Raw genomic sequence first — 20,168 nt, forward strand, 5'->3', positions numbered from 1 at the left:
GAAGAATGGGCAAAAATTCACCCAACTGATTGTGGGAAGCTTTGGGAAGGCTGGCTACCTGAAATACTAATTGAGTATGTAAACTTCTGACCCACTGGGAATGTGATGAAGGAAATTAAAGCTGAAATAAACCGTTCTCTCTACTATTATTCTGACATTTCACATTGTTAAAATAAAATGGTGATCCTAACTGATCCAAGACAGGGAATTTTTACTAGGATTAAATGTCAAGAATTGTGAAACTGAGTTTAAATCTATTTAAACTTCTGACTTCAACTCTTTTTATAGCGAAGCTCTGTATTTTGTTTATTTGAAAGACATTTTTACTCATCTTCATCGAGGGTGTCAATCATTTCGGACCACACTGTACAATACAAACAAGTCACAACCGTAAAGCTGTAACACAATGCCATATCTGTAATGATTGTGTTTCTGATTCTTTCTCAGTGCATGTGGTCATAGCCACACCCGGCAGGATCCTAGACTTGATAAAGAAGGGCGTTGCCAAAGTGGATAGAGTCCAAATGATGGTGATGGATGAGGTTAGTGTGTAAATACATGTGGTACCTGAGTCCATCAACCACGGACTGTAATCAACTACTGTAGATGACTCCAGAGAATCAGTCCTCTTGATCTATTTTGTTACGAGCCACTCACTATTCTTCATTCAAATCTCATCTGGTTCATCAACCTACCAAAAAGGTTAAAGGAGCTACATGTAGCATTTCCCCGGCAACAAGTGCTAAATATCAATTACATACCAGTGGTAGCAAATTAATAGAAATACATGATTAAAACAGTTTTGAGAATACTGTGTGACTCTGCTAATGCTCCATTTGAATGTTTTCTCTTCTCAGGCAGACAAGCTGCTGTCTCAGGACTTTGTAGTGCTCATCGAGGATATCATCAGCTTCCTGGCCAAGGGCCGTCAGATCCTACTCTACTCTGCCACCTTCCCCATCAGCGTGCAGAAGTTCATGGTGAGTAGTGCCACATGTTGGCAGCCATGTGGTATCACCAACAGGCCATTCTGTTCTGCTATTCCGTAACTTGAAAATATACTTTATTTTCCATTTACATGGAAATGTTGCTATTCTTGCTGAACAGTGTTACCCTTGATCTCCTTCTGGAGAACAGCAGCTCAAAACATTGGGCAAGATTGTGTGTGGGGTCACCTGATGCGCTTGGCCTTCTCCCTTGCCCGTTTATCAGAGGCCCTGAAGCTCCCTGCACTGCAGCCCACAGAGCCTCGACCCCAGATTCACAGCCTGCTTGAGGTTACCCTTTTTAGCCAAAGTCGGCACACTCTAAATGGCAGGTGTAGTACATTGAACACAAATATAAATGCGAAATGCGTTAGTCAGGGCATAACATTTGTTTTTTTTGTCCTTCAGCCGCTCTAGAATGACACCAACAAAACATAAAAAATGGATGGTTCTTTGTAAAGTTCCTAAAACAATGTAATGTATTACTAGTAAGAAGTAATGTTGTGTATTGTTTAATTTAATGTATTGTGACCTGAGTCTTAAAACCAAAATAGAACAGATGAGACAAATGTTCACCTGCCCCTTTAAATGCGGGAGGTTCGTGCCTGTGAGATTGATCCTGACAAGTAGAAGTGTTGTCATCTCTTTCCCAGCAGTTGAAACTCGAGCATAGAAAAACAACCTAGCTTGTGAACAAAATAGTTCTTTGACTTTGTTTTTATTTACCAGCTATGGAACAAAATGGTGGAAATACTTTAGACCGCTACTGTAGCATTTACAGTACCAGTAAAAAGTTTGGACACCTGCTCATTCCAGGGTTTTTTGTTATTTTGACTATTTTTGTACATTGAGTAATAGTGAAGACAACTATGAAATGACACACATGGAATCATGTAGTAACCAAAAAAGTGTTAAACAAATCAAAATATACTTGAGGTTCTTCAAAGTAGCCACCCTTTGCCTTGATTACAGCTTTGCACACTTTTGCTGTTCTCTCAACCAGCTTCATGAGGTAGTCACTTGGAATTAGAGGTCGACCGATTTATGATTTTATTGGAGGACCAAAACAAGCAGATACTGATTAATTGGCCGATTTTTATTTATTTTATTTAAAAAAAAAAAAAATTAAACATTTAATATATGTATATATATTTTTATATATATATACACTGCTCAAAAAAATAAAGAACACTAAAATAACACATCCTAGATCTGAATGAATGAAATATTCTTATTAAATACTTTTTTTCTTTACATAATTGAATGTGCTGACAACAAAATCACATACAAATTATCAATGGAAATCAAAGGAGGTCTGGATTTGGAGTCACACTCAAAATTAAAGTGGAAAACCACACTACAGGCTGATCCAACTTTGATGTAATGTCCTTAAAACAAGTCAAAATGAGGCTCAGTAGTGTGTGGCCTCCACGTGCCTTTAGGACCTCCCTACAACGCCTGGGCATGCTCCTGATGAGGTGGCGGATGGTCTCCTGAGGGATCTCCTCCCAGACCTGGACTAAAGCATCCGCCAACTCCTGGACAGTCTGTGGTGCAACGTGGCGTTGGTGGATGGAGCGAGACAGGATGTTCCAGATGTGCTCAATTGGATTCAGGTCTGGGGAACGGGCGGGCCAGTCCATAGCATCAATGCCTTCCTCTTGCAGGAACTGCTGACACACTCCAGCCACATGAGGTCTAGCATTGTCTTGCATTAGGAGGAACCCAGGGCCAACCGCACCAGCATATGGTCTCACAAGGGGTCTGAGGATCTCATCTCCGTACATAATGGCAGTCAGGCTACCTCTGGTGAGCACATGGAGGGCTGTGCGGCCCCCAAAGAAATGCCACCCCACACCATGACTGACCCACCGCCAAACCGGTCATGCTGGATGATGTTGCAGGCAGCAGAACATTCTCCAAGGCGTCTCCAGACTCTGTCACGTCTGTTACATGTGCTCCGTGTGAACCTGCTTTCATCTGTGAAGAGCACAGGGCGCCAGTGGCGAATTTGCCAATCTTGGTGTTCTCTGGCAAATGCCTAACGTCCTGCACGGTGTTGCGCTGTAAGCACAACCCCCACCTGTGGACGTCAGGCCCTCATACCACCCTCATGGAGTCTGTTTCTGACCGTTTGAGCAGACACATGCACATTTGTGGCCTGCTGAAGGTCATTTTGCAGGGCTCTGGCAGTGCTCCTCCTTGCACAAAGGCGGAAGTAGCGGTCCTGCTGCTGGGTTGTTGCCCTCCTACAGCCTCCTCCACGTCTCCTGATGTACTGGCTTGTCTCCTGGTAGCGCCTCCATGCTCTGGACACTACGCTGACAGACATAGCAAACCTTCTTGCCACAGCTCGCATTAATGTTCCATCCTGGATGAGCTGCACTACCTGAGCCACTTGTGTGGGTTGTAGACTCCGTCTCATGCTACCACTAGAGTTAAAGCACCGCCAGCATTCAAGTGACCAAAACATCAGCCAGGAAGCATAGGAACTGAGAAGTGGTCTGTGGTCACCACCTGCAGAACCATTCCTTTATTGGGGGTGTCTTGCTAATTGCCTATAATTTCCACCTGTTGTCTATTCCATTTGCACAACAGCATGTGCAATTTATTGTCAATCAGTGTTGCTTCCTAAGTGGACAGTTTGATTTCACAGAAGTGTGATTTACTTGGAGTTACATTGTGTTGTTTAAGTGTTCCCTTTATTTTTTTGAGCAGTGTATTATGAGTCGGAAGGAGGATATTGAGCTTGAAATTGACGTTGCTGATGAAGTGTTCATCTGATTCTGATGTTGACTTCAAGCCTCCAATGCCTGGGCCTCGCTGCAGAAAAACCAGAACAGAGCCAGCTAAGACTGATCCCAATTGCCACGGTGAGACCAGTCTGGGACGGATGGCAGGGTTTGGGTAAAAAAGTGAGGAGTTTGTGAAATGCAGGTGTTGCGGCACATCAGAGATTGTACTGTTGCTCATGCGACAGAAAAGGAAACCATACATGTGACATGTCTATGCACTAACTCAAAACATTTATTGTATGTCTGCTGTGCATACGACAGAAGAGCATGTATTTTGGTCTGATGGCTACAGTGCATTCGGAAAGTATTCAGACCCTTTCACTTTTTCCACATTTTGTTACGTTAGAGCTGTATTCTAAAGTCCTCATCAATCTAGATTCAGTACCCCATAATGACAAAGCTAAATCAGGTTTTTAGAAATTTTTGCAAATGTATAAAAAATTGATTTGACCTGATTTGGAAAGGCACTATATACGGTCCCATAGTTACCATTGCTTGTCAGTTCAAAAACCAAGCCATGAGGTCTCAAACTGTCCGTAGAGCTCCGAGACGGGATTGTGTCAAGGCACAGATCTGGGGAAAGGTATCAAAACATTTCTGCAGCATTAAAGGTGCCCAAGAACACAATGGCCTACATCATTCTTAAATGGAAGAAGTTTGGAACCACCAAGACTCTTCCTAGAACTGGCCGCCTGGCCAAACTGAGCAATCGGGGGAGAAGGGCCTTGGTCAGGGAGGTGACCATGAACCTGATGGTCACTCTGGCATAGCTCCAGAGTTCCTCTCTGGAGATGGTAGAACCTTCCAGGACAACTTTATCTGCAGCACTCCAGCAATCAGGCCTTCATGGTAGTGGCCAGGTGGAAGCCACTCTCCATTAAAAGGCACTTGACAGCCTGCTTGGAGTTTGCCAAAAGGCACCTAAAGGACTCAGTACATGGGAAACAAGATTCTCAGGTCTGATGAAACCGAGATCGAACTCTTTGGTCTGAATGCCAAGCGTTACATCTGGAGGAATCCAGGCACTGCTCATCACATGGCCAATACCGTCACTACGGTGAAGCATGGTGGTGGCATCATGCTGTTGGGATGCTCTTCAGTGGCAGGGACTGGGAAACTAGGTCGAGTTAAAGATGAACAGAGAAAAGCACAAAGAGATCCTTGATGAAAACCTGATCCAGATTGGGGCAACGATTCACCTTCCAACAGGACAATGTCCCTATTGTCCTTCTGTAGCTCAGTTGGTAGAGCATGGCGCTTGTAACGCCAGGGTAGTGGGTTCGATCCCCGGGACCACCCATACGTAGAATGTATGCACACATGACTGTAAGTCGCTTTGGATAAAAGCGTCTGCTAAATGGCATATATTATTTATTATTATTATATATATTATATATTATATTATTATATTAATAGACTATGTACAGCTGCAGCGATCGGTTAGCTGCTCGGATAGCTGATGTTTGAAGTTGGTGAGGGAGAAGTCTCCAACTTCAGCGATTTTTTTATTTTTTTATTTTTATTTTTTTTTAAAAAAATTTATTTTATTTTTATTTTTTTTTGCAGTTCGTTCCAGTCACAGGCAGCAGAGTACTGGAACGAAAGGCGGCCAAATGAGGTGTTGGCTTTAGGGATGATCAGTGAGATACACCTGCTGGAGCGCGTGCTACGGATGGGTGTTGCCATCGTGACCAGTGAACTGAGATAAGGCGGAGCTTTACCTAGCATGGACTTGTAGATGACCTGGAGCCAGTGGGTCTGGCGACGAATATGTAGTGAGGGCCAGCCGACTAACAGAGCTTGAGAAGATCAGCAGAGATCTGCAGAGAAGAACGGGAGAAACTCCCCAAATACAGGTGTGCCAAGCAAGTAGTGTCAGACCCAATAAGAATCAAGGCTGTAATCGCTGCCAAAGATGCTTCAACAAAATGAATGCTTAATAAAGTAATTTCAGTTTTTATACACTTGTTTAATTACTATAACAAGTTACTACAAATAAAGTTGATCAAATGGATTGCGCTAATGTTTTCATTGCAAGGGGAATGAAATTACGGCTATAGGCCTATGTTTGGTCAAGGATATGTTTTGTATAATTATACAATCTAAACAAATACATTTTTTTGTTTTTCCTCATTTATTCATGCAATTTATCCTTGACAATAGTTTACGCACTATTTATCAAGCATTGGTGTTCTTGTATGTCCGTTTCGTCTTAAGTTGCTGCAAGGGTCTACCCGTGTGTGTGCGGCCATGCACATGTGTAGTTATCCTAGCATTGATTTACTCAGGCACTTCAATAACCCTCTCCTCCTTTTTTCTCTTTTCTTGTCCCCGTTTCTGTCATCACGCTCTCCTCCCTTTCTGCTCCCTCTCCACCAGGCCAAGCATCTGCAGAAGCCCTATGAGATCAACCTGATGGAGGAACTGACTCTGAAGGGCATCACCCAGTACTATGCCTACGTCACTGAGAGACAAAAAGTCCACTGTCTCAACACACTCTTCTCGCGGGTAAGCCTTGAAAACATTGGACGCATATACATGAATGTACATGTAGTCTGGTATGTGGGCGCAGATTAGTGTACCACAAAGCCTTTACAGGCAGCCTTTATTACCGTCGGTAGTAATGAGTTTGACAATCTTTTAAGGCCGTGGCTGCAGATCCGACTTTTTCCCCCAGGACTAAAGGTCACGAAGCTTCTGCACGTGTTTCGGATCACATTTTCTTTACCTCTACTTTACCCACACATTTTATGGTCTCCTTCACATTTCTCACTGTCAATCGTGAATGATAATTCTTCAAGTTTAACCTGTGAAAAGTCGTAGCATCCACATACTAAATGGGCTGTAATGGTGACCGTGTTACCGCCACACCGGCGGTCACAAGTCATGACCCCCAGTCAAATTCCATGTGACCCGTTTAATCACGGTAACTAGGCTTCTCCAAAACTGCCCTCTCATGCCACTGATGCTCATTAGTAACCTACCGAACTTGCTATAACTGCCAGTCGCTAATGGCTTGTATGCAGCGCTCTATTGTCCATATAATCAACTCATGTTGCACAACATTTCTATAGGCTATGCAATTGTAGGAGAACAGTTTTAATGGGCTCTATTTTAAAGAGGATCCCATTAGCTTTCTATAGGCTAGGCCTGCTATATTTATTTATCAAATTTCCTAATATTAAGTGCTTTGCTTTATCACAGGGGAAGCCTACCTGCCTGGCATGGCAGTTACCCGTGGGAAAAGCATCCTTGATTTGCTATTTAAGTCCATATGGGTGACGTGCTATTGTTCACCTGCCCCTGTTCCCTCAGGTGCCTGATAATGGTCCATTCTAAATCAAAAAGTGGCCAAAAATTGAGAATGACACAAATATTAATTTTCACAAAGTTTGCTGCCTCTGTGTCTTTAGATATTTTTGTCAGATGTTACTATGGAATACTGAAGTATAATTACAAGCATTTCATAAGTGTCAAAGGCTTTTATTGACAGTTTACATGCAGTTGATGCAAAGAGTCAATATCTGCAGTGTTGACCCTTCTTTTCAAGACCTCTGCAATCTGCTCTGGCATGCTCTCAATTAACTTCTGGGCCACATCCTGCTGGAAAAGGCACTGTTCGTCACAACTGTTCCTGGATGATTGGGAGAAGTTGCTCTCTGAGGATGTGTTGGTAACATTCTTTATTCATGGCTGTGTTCTTAGGCAAAAATGAGTGAGCCCACTCCCTTGGCTGAGAAGCAACCCCACACATGAATGGTCTCAGGCTGCTTTACTGTTGGCATGAAACAGGACTGATGGTAGCGATCACCATGTCTTCTCAAGACGAGCTTTTTTTCCGGATGCCCCAAACAATCGGAAAGGGGATTCATCAGAGAAAATTACTTTACCCCTGTACCTTTTGCAGAATATCAGTCTCAGAATATCAGTCGGTCCCTGATGTTTTTCCTGGAGATAAGTGGCTTCTTTGCTTCCCTCCAAAAGCCTTCGCCTAACTGTGTGTGCAGATGAACTCACACCTGCCTGCTGCCATTCCTGAGCAAGCGCTGTACTGGTGGTGCCCCGATCCCGCAGCTGAATCAACTTTAGGAGACGGTCCTGGCACTCGCTGGACTTGAGCGCCCTGAAGCCTTCTTCGCAATAATTGAACCGCTCTCCTTGAAGTTCTTGATGATCCGATAAATGTTTGATTTAGGTGTAATCTTACTGGCAGCAATATCCTTGCCTGTGAAGCCTTTTTTGTGCAAAGCAATATTGACTGCGCGTGTTTTCTTGCAGGTAACCATGGTTGACAGAGGAAGAACAATGATTCCAAGCACCACCCTCCTTTTGAAGCTTCCAGTCTGTTATTCAAACTCAATCAGCATGACAGAGTGATCTCCAGCCTTGTCCTTGTCAACACTCACTCCTGTGTTAACAAGAAAATCACTGACATGATGTCAGCTGGTCCTTTTGTGGCAGGGCTGAAATGCAGTGGAAATGTTTTTTTGGGGTTCAGTTAATTTGCATGGCAAAGAGGGATTTTGTAATTAATCTGATCACTCTTCATAACATTCTGGAGAATATGCAAATTGCCATCATACAAACTGAGGCAGCAGACTTTGTGAAAATTAATATTTGTCATTCTCCAAACTTTTGGCCATGACGGTATATTTAAAGACTAGATTAAATTGACAATAGTCTGATGGGTGACAATATTATCGTTAGTGAATTATGTATTTTCATTTGTGTTTGCAGCCTCTAAGGCAAGAAATGGCACATACCTTTAAAAAAATTAATCCTTTTAAAATCATAGTCGCACACATCTGTCTTTGGCCATAGGCCTGTATGTTTTAATAAGGTTTATATCGCAACTAAAGTGGCAAAATGACTCTAAACAGCCTATAGATCTAGGACCCCTGGAACACGGTTGGAGAGCACATAGTGAAACTCACGCCTACTGACAACTATTGACCACATCCATAATGTAGGCCTCAAAGAACCTGCAGCACAACTACTGACATTACTAAACCACTATTGATAACGACCACTGCTGACCAGAACTACACAACAGACCACATCTACTGAACCACACACCTACTGACCACAACCACACTCCTACTGACCACCACACAACTAATAACCACAACCACACAACTGACAACACTACTGACCACAGCTACTGAACACACAACCACTCAACTACTGACCTCAACCACACTACTGACCACAATTACTACGGACCGACAACTACTGAACCAAAATCACTCAACTAATTGACCATAACCACACAACTACTGAATAAAACTAATGACTACAAGTACACAACTACTGAACTACTCAACTAAAGACCACAAGCACACAACTGCTGACCACAACTAATTAACCACACAACTACTGACCACAAATACTGATGCCACAGCTGAGCAGCTTACCGATTGCACGCCATCTGTAAATATGCCATCCAACTACCTATCCCCATATTGTTTTAATTGACTTATTTGCTCTTTTGCACACCAGGATTTCTACTTGCACATCATCATCTGCACATCTATCACTCCAGTGTTAATTTTCTAAATTGTAATTACTTCCTTACTCCATTTACACACACTGTATATAGATCTTTCTATTGTGTTATTGTCGCGTTCGTCATAGTAATCGGACCAAGGCGCAGCATGGTATGCGTACATTCTCTTTTAATGAATGAACACCGAACAAACCAACAAAATGAACAAGCGAACCGTGAAGCTAATCAAAAAGTGCAGACAGGCAACTACACAGTCAAGATCCCACGAAACACAAAGGTGAAATACCTGCCTAAATATGATCCCCAATCAGAGACAACGATAAACAGCTGTCTCTGATTGGGAACCATATCAGTCCAACATAGACATACAAATTCACCTAGATGACCCACCCAAGTCATCATCACGCCCCAACCAACACAGAGAAATAACAGCTTACTATGGTCAGGGCGTGACAGTTATTGACTGTTTGTTTATCCAATGTGTAATTCTGTGTTTTTTGTCATACTGCTTTGTTTTATCATGACCAAGTCGCAGTTGTAAATGAGAACTTGTTTTCAACTAGCCTCCCTGGTTAAATAAAGTTTATATAAATAAATTGTTCAACTATTTGTGTGATTGCGGTCAGTAATGGTAGTCAGTAGTTGTGGTCTGATGTATTCAGTAGTTTTGGTAGCTATTTGGTTATTAGCTGTGGTCAGTATTTTTTGTTGTGATTTAGTAGCTTAAGTTAGTAGTGATCAGTAGTTGTGGGATTGTGTTGCAGATTCTTTAGCCCTACAGCATGGGTGGTCAGGAGCGGTGGTTATGGTCAGGAGCTTTTTTACATGTTTTTTTTTATTTCACCTTTATTTAACTAGGCAAGTCAGTTAAGAACAAACTCTTATTTCCAATGACTGCCTAGGAACAGTGGGTTAGTTTGTTCAGGGGCAGAACGATAGATTTTTGTCAGCTCAGGGATTCGATCTAGCAACCTTTCGGTTACTGGCCCAACGCTCTAACCACTAGGTTACTTACTGCCCCATGCACACAACTGCTGACCACTACTGCCTTCAACTACTGAACACAGCTGCTGACCACAACCACACAGCTGCTGGCCCACGCACGCAACTACTGAACACAGCTACTGGCCCCCAGCTAATGAACCGCACAACTACTGGCCCCCAGCTAATGAACCGCACAACTACTGGCCCCCAGCTAATGAACCGCACAGCTAATGAACCGCACAACTACTAACCATGTCCATGCTGTTGTAGCGTTTGCTCTCATTAAATGTGAAGACTGTTATATCAGATCCATTCTCTGTGTTACTATTCCTTATTGCCCGACTAACTATTTCATCTTGTCAATTAGTCTTCTACTAATGTATTGTTATCTCATCAGTCTCATTCCTGAACGTCGCAAACCCTTGGATATCTGCACCAACCATAACATAAATCATGAATCGGCGATAAACCAATTTGTATAATTTATTTACGAACTAATCAAATCACATAAACGCACACATAAACCGATATGACTTATTGGTAGACAAAGTAAAGGGGTTGGGACCGATAAGAGCGGGAGAACAAAATAAACCCACTACATACATGCATACATACAGTTGAATACATCCATCGTAAATATGGATATTTAGCACCCTAACAACCGCTCATTTGGATTTTAGAAATCAAATGTACAGTACATATTTTATGAGTGTAAGCCTTTGTTGTCCCTCTGATCGCCGGTCTGTCTGCTGGATAGATTGTCAACTGAAAGTCTCTGGTTTGTCCACCAGAGATCAGTCTTTTGTAGTTGTAGCTTGTTATAATGGATACATCAGAGTACCATTCAGAAATGGTCTTAAGAATGAATCTTTTCGAGTACCATTACCAGACTAAATACTTTACCAGACTAAAGTATTTAAACAGCTGCAGCCTGAATAATTGGTCTTTAGTTTGTAGATTTCGTAACTCTTTCGGGTGGGGATGATCTCCACGTTCTTTGGTCTTGTCCTTTGGTAGAGTTGCCAACAATTTCAACATGTAGCGACAGATTCCATGTTTTCTGGTCTAATGTAAATTTTGCTGGAAGTGGTTTTTATACTGGCGTATGAAAGGGGGCGTTCCATGTCACCGATATAAATGTCTACGTTCACGGAGTGGGGTCACTGACTAGTTAAACTGTATTTGAAAAAGCCTTCTCAATAAGAAAATGTTAACATCTTTCATCTTCTCACCAATAGTTTCATATTTAATCATATACGTTCCACAATATTTTCCACAATATCTAGATGTAAATCTGGTAACTGAGAAATATATGCATTCAGAGAAACAGTTATGATGTTCTGCTGTGGTAGTTTGACATGTTTGTTCTTTGAGTACTTCCCACAGACAATTTCAACTGGTTGGAATACAGAAACATTGTTTCATTATTCAACCTTTTGAGGTTACCGTACTGCAGTCTTTCTCTTTGGTAACTAAGGGATTCTCAACCTTAATTTTGGCAGAGTGGGGAAAGGAGTTTCTGTATTTACGACCGTCATAAACCTGTGGTGGGAGAGAGGGGGGGGTTATGATCCTCACCCAAAACGGGCACGTCACACACAACTGCTGACAAAAATGAATAAACCACAAATACTGACCTCTGCTACCTACACAACCACACATCTACTGAACCACAGACCTACTTACAAATCCTACTGACCACAACACTGCTTACCAACTCAACTACTGACCATAACCACACAACTACTGAACACACAATATGCCACCAGAGGTCTCTTCACAGTCCCCAAGTCCACAACAGACTGGGAGGCGCACAGTACTACATAGAGCCGATAACATATTGTGAAATCAATCAATCAAATGTATTTATAAAGCCCTTCTTACATCAGCTGAGGGGGGGAGATGATAACAGAACATGGCCAAGATGTTCAAATGTTCATAGATGACCAGCAGGGTCAGATAATATCTGTTGTGGAATGAAATATGTTGTAATTGTATATTGCCTTAATTTAGCTGGACCACAGGAAGAGGAGCTGCTGCCTTAAAAATACACAACTACTGACCATAATGTAGGGCCTAAAGGGGTCCTTCTGTAGCTCAGTTGGTAGAGCATGGCGCTTGTAACGCCAGGGTAGTGGGTTCGATCCCCGGGACCACCCATACGTAGAATGTATGCACACATGACTGTAAGTCGCTTTGGATAAAAGCGTCTGCTAAATGGCATATATTATTTATATTATTATATTATAAAGAACCTGCAACACAACTGCAACACAACTACATAACATACTGACCAAAACTACTAAACCACAACTACTGACAACAACTACAAAAATACTGACCACAACTACTATACTACAATCATACAACTAACTGACCACATGCACACACCTGCTGACCACCACTACTAACCACAGCCACACACCTGCTGACCACCACTACTAACCACAGCCACACAGTTGCTGACCACCACTACTAACCACACAGCTGCTGATCACCACTACTAACCACACAGCTGCTGACCACCACTACTAACCACACAGCTGCTGACCACCACTACTAACCACACAGCTGCTGACCACCACTACTAACCACACAGCTGCTGACCACCACTACTAACCACACAGCTGCTGACCACCACTTCAGACAGCCATAGACTTACCTAGAACACCCCACTAAGCTACAATCCCACTACATACACACCACATACAAAAACCCATGTCGCCTGACCAAATACATGAAGATAAACACAAAATACTTCGACCAGGGCGTGACAATGACGGCCTAGGATTAGTGGGTTAACTGCCTGTTCAGGGGCAGAACGACAGATTTGTACCTTGTCAGCTCGGGGGTTTGAACTTGCAACCTTCCGGTTACTAGTCCAACATTACCACTAGGCTACCCTGCCGCCCCATTGAATGTTGGTACTTATTTTGATCCAAAGCCATGAATGAGTGAGTCACTCAGCTTTATGTTGCAAAATAGCTGACTAAATAGGCCAAGCCTAAATGTATATTTTAAATTGCCTAAATAAACGAGTACATCAATAAATGAAGTAGATCAGGTCTTGAAAATATGGGTAACCTTTTTCCCCTCTCTGGTCTCTCTTTCATTCAGTTTCTTCTTCACATCAACGAAGGACTCCGTGTTTCAGAAACTCACTAGATATAGAGGGGCTATCACTCTTTCACCCTGGTAAATAAAGCCAATTTGTTATTTAGAATGATTTATTTCTGTTTTTAGAGGGAGAGAAACTCACCATGCCTATTTTTAGAAAATTGTCAGTCCACATGTCAAGTCAAGTATCTGTGCCATTGTATTTACCCGAGTTCTCTCTCCGGGACCACCCGGCAGCAAATGGTTTTTGTTGTTGCCTGATGCAGGACTCCAGTGCCAGAGAAGAGAGACTCTCGGACTGAAACATTTACACCTCCATTACTTTATAAGAAGATTGTCACGACTTCTCCCGAAGTCGATGCCTCTCCTTGTTCGGGCGGGGCTCGGTGGTCGACGTCACCAGTCTTCTAGCCATCATTGATCTATGTTTCATTTTCCATTGGTTTTGTCTTGTCTTCCTACACACCTGGTTCCAATCCCATTCATTTATTGTTGTGTATTTAACCCTCTGTTTCCCCTCATGTCCATGTCAGAGATTGTTTATTGTTATGTTCATGTTTTATGGATTGGTGTGCGACAGGTTCTTGTACCCACATTTATTTTATTATGGACTACGGTTTTGTAGTTTGTTTAAAGTTATTCAAATACTCAAATTATACCAAGTTTAATTCTACTGCGCTTAACTTCCCTGCCACCTACATACACGACGTGACAAAGATTGTGAATTTGTGCCACAGTTTAGATTACCTATAGATCAGCGTTCTAACTCTGCCTTGTGATAGTGTGGTGCAATGAGAGAATGATACAATTTATCATAATCTGCCGCCATCTACCACAAAAGGTTGGGGTATAAGCTCTAAACCTTTAATTGAAGAACCACTGTAGAGACACCAAACCAACTTTCACATGCTCAGGCTATCCTAACTTCTAATTCTATTTTATTTTATAAATTATAACTGTAAACATTTGCATAAAATAACTCCCCAACAGTGAGGTTATAGACGCCGATGGAACTTTCAAGTGTACAGGCTATAATATCCTATCAATCGATCCTTCACAAACTAGCATGCACACCACATTTAATTCAGGAAAAGTTGTATTTCTGTATAGACACGAGTAGGCTAATTAGTAGTGATGCACCGATATTACATTTTTGGCCTATACCGATATCCAGTATTTTCCTTGCCCCCCCCAAATAACGATACCGGTATGTATCATTTTAGCGGCCTTTTAAGCATTCTAGTACAGTTAAATAGTTAGACCTGCATGTGTGTGTGTTAAGGCCCTGCATCTCAATGCAAGAGGCGTCACTACCGTCTTTGTTTTGAATCCAGGCTGTATCACATCCGGCTGCAATTGGGAGTCCCATAGGGCGGCGCACAATTGGCACAGTGTTGTCCGGGTTTGGCCAGGGTAGGCCGCCATTGTGAATAAGAATTTGTTCTCAACTGACTTGCCTAGTTAAATAAAGGTTACGCACACATCGCACTGACCCAAAAACGTATTTGTTGGCATTTACGTATGCCCCCATTACCAGTAAAACATAATCAAAACCTACTTCTTTCACTTACTTGCTGTGCTGTTACGTTGTTCATTTGTCCAGTCGTTTCATTCTCAACCAGGATTTCAAGTAAGAACTGTCTTATAAATTAGGGTTATTTTAGATGATGACACCAAGCTATATTAAGCCTAATCCTTATTGTGGCTTCACACCACATAACCTGGTCCGGTCGAGACTCACTAGCCAGATGACGCTAGCTGGCCGCTTATTGTGTTAGCTTTGGACAACAGCGTTAAGTAGCTGGCTAGCTATTTATTTTCATGAACTGAAGTTCAATTTCAATAGGCGAACAAGTGGCTACCTCGCTAATATTTACATGGATTCCTAAATCATTGCTAAGAATAATGAAAATGACTGCAGTTTCTACTGGTCATTGTTTGAGGCTGGTTGTATTGGTGCTAGCTAGGTACCAAGCTAAAGCTAGCTACCCCGGAAGTTGCGGTGGAACAAATTATGCTTTATTACCAACGCGGTATTGAAAACACTGTTTGTGGCCGATGTTTGTTTGTTTGCAGACTTTTTTGTACAGCTTTGACAGTGCTACTGTATCTTTTTTCACACGCAAAGACCCAAACGGAGTTCCATAGTATGCATGTCGTGAAGCTAATAGTAGTGACGCTATTACTGTGTAACTCCGGCCGGGTACCATCTGAAAAATAGCACACTTAGTAGTGTGTACTGGTGCTCGACCAGTCGGCGAAAGCCAACATCACCCACGACAGAGATGGTTGATTGTCAAGGGCATTGAATTTCATTATCTCGGCTTTAATGGATTGTGCCTTTCATTTATCTCTCTGAAATTGTCTTACTCCATCAAATGACTGCTCGCCTTGTTGACTGCTCGATCCACACAGCAGACATTGTGGGCTAAGTTAGGAATACTGTGTTGCATGTGTTGCGCAGAATTTTACGTGCCGTCATTACGTCATGTACCTACGTTTTATAGGTATGCAGCTTTGACATCGGTTTTGCAAATCGGCATTAAACTAGACATCGGGCCGATAACGATGTTGGCCAATTCCGATATGTTCACCGATACCGTGCATCCCTGCTAATTAGGCTATATAATTTTGGCGATTTTAATTGTTTACATTAGGTAAAGCTTAGCTTCCCCTAGCCTTATGGACATGCTTGCGTATTAAAAACGTAACTGCACGTAAACTGCATTGGCTCTTCGAGTGTAAGCTAAGGATGGTTTTTGTAACTTTTTCAAATCATCATTAGTTGTTGCATCATGCATCCTTAGAATGTGTTAAAATTCAAACATATGGCCCAATGTTTGTATCACAACTAAAGTTACATAAATAACTCTAAATGAAGTATATAGTGGGACATGTTTCTTTGTTAACCGCTCAACACAGAATAACCGCATGTGTGAGGTCCCTCGCAAATCATTTGGGGAAAATATCCTTTCTATTTATTCAACTATGTTCAATTGTAGGCCTATTCTTCATACTATACAATAATGCTACGTAATTCTAACCTGTCTGCTAAATGAACTGGTGTAGCCCACAGCCATATTGCACAGGTGGTCAGGTCCTAATGGCACAGGTCTGGCCCTAACGTAACGACAACTCAGAATCTGCTATTCTATTCTTCTGAAATAGGATACATTTTCTTCATATCATGTTTCTTTAATAATGTTTTTATTGTGTTGGTTAAGGCTATATTAAATGTATTTATTAGACTTGTGACGAGTGGAATGTTAGCTAAAGTGACTGGAAGTCAGACTAGTAGAGCAGAGACTGCGTGGAGAATAAACACGTGTAGAACGTGTTCCGCACATGCGCATAAGCTTCTTTAGTCCGGGGGGGGTTTGGATCCGCAGCCACTCTGATCTTTCAATCCCACTTCAGAAATGGTTACATTCATGTTAAACCATCGCCTAAAACCTGCCAGAACTCGATATTGTTGTTTTGAGATTCTCATGAAAAACGTTGTATAAAGTGTTTGTTATTGTTTGTTAGTTTTAACATTTCCTTTCTCTTGTGGTTTGTTTTCCACAGCTGCAGATCAATCAGTCCATTATCTTCTGTAACTCCACTCAAAGAGTTGAGCTGCTGGCCAAGAAGATCACCCAGCTGGGCTACTCCTGCTTCTACATCCACGCCAAGATGATGCAGGTGAGCCATTTAGATTCATGCTTATTGTTCAACAAGCGAAAAATCTGCATCTTTCTGAAAAGAGGTTAATCATTATTATCGGGTTGGAACCCAATTTTTTTTTCCGTTCCACTGTTCTAACCAGAAAAATAAAGTTCTGAACGGTTTCGTACAAAAACCTCTGAAATATTTGTATTTTTTTAAAAATTACATTTACTGTGCCATCAAAGTATTCACATACACACCCACCCACACACACATATTTATTCTCACTGTTAGCAGTTGATGTTATTCCTCAATATCACAGACCCCAAAGCAAATCAGGGGGAGGAAAATATGTTTATTCAAAGAGGACAAATCATGCTTGGAAGTAGGTGGTAGATGGTAATTTCTTCCCTGTCCTCAGGGATTCTCTCCACAGAACAAACCGACAGGGTGTAATTTACAACCCCCAGCCCTAGCCTGTGGTTGACCAATTATAATTATTTTCCGTAAAATATGGCCAATGGCCAAATAACAAGTATCCTGCTCCAGTACAGCCGATTCAGACCAATGAAAACGTGGCACATGTAGCTATGAGTCCAGGATTGACATTCCTACACAGATTCTAAACAGATGTTGAACTGAAAACCAACTAATTCCATTGATAATTCCCTGTTGATCGTTAGTACTCTCTTGACCTTTAGTCCCCCTAACCTTTAGTCCTCTCGTCCTTTCCATTGTGTATTTATCTTTAGAATATTCTTACCCCGCCCACGTCATTTTTGAGTGGTAAAGTGGTATTGCATCCATCTACCCGATTCCAATATTGGGAGTTTCATTTGTCCTTGCATCAACCTTGGATTTGATTAATAATGAAGATACCATTTGTTTTCTATTGGATTATTACAACATAAACTTATTGAAGAGAACCACTCACTGACACCTGACTTGTTGAATACTTTATACTCCCATCTATCTGTGTCCCCTCATCGATAAGACCACAGACTGACCAGTTCATCTGTATCACCTCATCTATAAGACCACAGACTGACCAGTTCATCTGTATCCGCTCATCTATAAGACCACAGACTGACCAGTTCATCTGTATCCGCTCATCTATAAGACCCTAGACTGACCAGTTCATCTGTATCCGCTCATCTATAAGACCCCAGACTGACCAGTTCATCTGTATCCGCTCATCTATAAGACCCCAGACTGACCAGTTCATCTGTATCCGCTCATCTATAAGACCCCAGACTGACCAGTTCATCTGTATCCGCTCATCTATAAGACCACAGACTGACCAGTTCATCTGTATCCGCTCATCTATAAGACCACAGACTGACCAGTTCATCTGTATCCCCTCATCTATAAGACCACAGACTGACCAGTTCATTTGTATCCCCTCATCTATAAGACCAAGACTGACCAGTTCATCTGTATCCCCTCATCTATAAGACCACAGACTGACCAGTTCATCTGTATCCGCTCATCTATAAGACCCCAGACTGACCAGTTCATCTGTATCCGCTCATCTATAAGACCACAGACTGACCAGTTCATCTGTATCCGCTCATCTATAAGACCACAGACTGACCAGTTCATCTGTATCCGCTCATCTATAAGACCACAGACTGACCAGTTCATTTGTATCCCCTCATCTATAAGACCAAGACTGACCAGTTCATCTGTATCCCCTCATCTATAAGACCACAGACTGACCAGTTCATCTGTATCCGCTCATCTATAAGACCACAGACTGACCAGTTCATCTGTATCCCCTCATCTATAAGACCACAGACTGACCAGTTCATCTGTATCCGCTCATCTATAAGACCCCAGACTGACCAGTTCATCTGTATCCGCTCATCTATAAGACCCCAGACTGACCAGTTCATCTGTATCCCCTCATCTATAAGACCCCAGACTGACCAGTTCATCTGTATCCCCTCATCTATAAGACCACAGACTGACCAGTTCATTTGTATCCCCTCATCTATAAGACCACAGATTGACACCTGACTTGTTGAATACTTTATACTTTATCTATCTGTATCTCCTCATCTATAAGACCACAGACTGACACCTGACTTGTTGAATATTTTATACTTTATCTATCTGTATCTCCTCATCTATAAGACCACAGACTGACACCTGACTTGTTGAATACTTTATACTCCATCTATCTGTATCCCCTCATCTGCAAGACCACAGACTGACCAGTTCATCTGTATCCCCTCATCTATAAGACCACAGACTGACCAGTTCATCTGACTTGTTGAATACTTTATACTCCATCTATCTGTATCCCCTCATCTATAAGACCACAGACTGACCAGTTCATCTGTATCTCCTCATCTATAAGACCACAGACTGGCCAGTTCACCTGACTTGTTGTATCTCCTCATCTATAAGACCACAGACTGACCAGTTCATCTGACTTGTTGAATACTTTATACTCCATCTATCTGTGTCCCCTCATCTATAAGACCACAGACTGACCAGTTCATCTGTATCCCCTCATCTATAAGACCACAGACTGACCAGTTCATCTGTATCCCCTAATCTATAAGACCACAGACTGACCAGTTCATCTGTATCCCCTCATCTATAAGACCACAGACTGACCAGTTCATCTGACCACAGACTGACCAGTTCATCTGTATCCCCTCATCTAGAAGACCACAGACTGACCAGTTCATCTGACTTGTTGAATACTTTATACTCCATCTATCTGTGTCCTCTCATCTGCAAGACCACAGACTGACCAGTTCATCTGTATCTCCTCATCTATAAGACCACAGACTGACCTGTTCATCTGTATCCCCTCATCTAGAAGAACACAGACTGACCAGTTCATCTGTATCCCCTCATCTAGAAGACCACAGACTGACCAGTTCATCTGACTTGTTGAATACTTTATACTCCATCTATCTGTGTCCCCTCATCTGCAAGACCACAGACTGACCAGTTCATCTGTATCCCCTCATCTAGAAGACCACAGACTGACCAGTTCATCTGTATCCCCTCATCTAGAAGACCACAGACTGACCAGTTCATCTGACTTGTTGAATACTTTATACTCCATCTATCTGTGTCCCCTCATCTGCAAGACCACAGACTGACCAGTTCATC

The 20,168-nt window shown here is 42.1% G+C and overlaps 1 protein-coding gene across 2 annotated transcripts in view; it reads left to right on the forward strand.

The window, feature by feature from the left end:
• The window catches only part of LOC124012626 (probable ATP-dependent RNA helicase ddx6), a 41,188-nt gene that overhangs the window by 8,336 nt on the left and 12,684 nt on the right, over positions 1-20,168 (forward strand). For both annotated transcript variants that reach the window (XM_046326461.1, XM_046326460.1), the window contains exons 7-10: positions 448-542; positions 858-980; positions 6,161-6,289; positions 16,956-17,072. In XM_046326461.1, the coding sequence (XP_046182417.1) occupies positions 448-542; positions 858-980; positions 6,161-6,289; positions 16,956-17,072 (464 nt within the window). The remainder of the gene's footprint in view (positions 1-447; positions 543-857; positions 981-6,160; positions 6,290-16,955; positions 17,073-20,168) is intronic.

This window comes from Oncorhynchus gorbuscha, linkage group LG24, assembly GCF_021184085.1.
Source record: "Oncorhynchus gorbuscha isolate QuinsamMale2020 ecotype Even-year linkage group LG24, OgorEven_v1.0, whole genome shotgun sequence".
Lineage (NCBI taxonomy): Eukaryota > Metazoa > Chordata > Actinopteri > Salmoniformes > Salmonidae > Oncorhynchus > Oncorhynchus gorbuscha.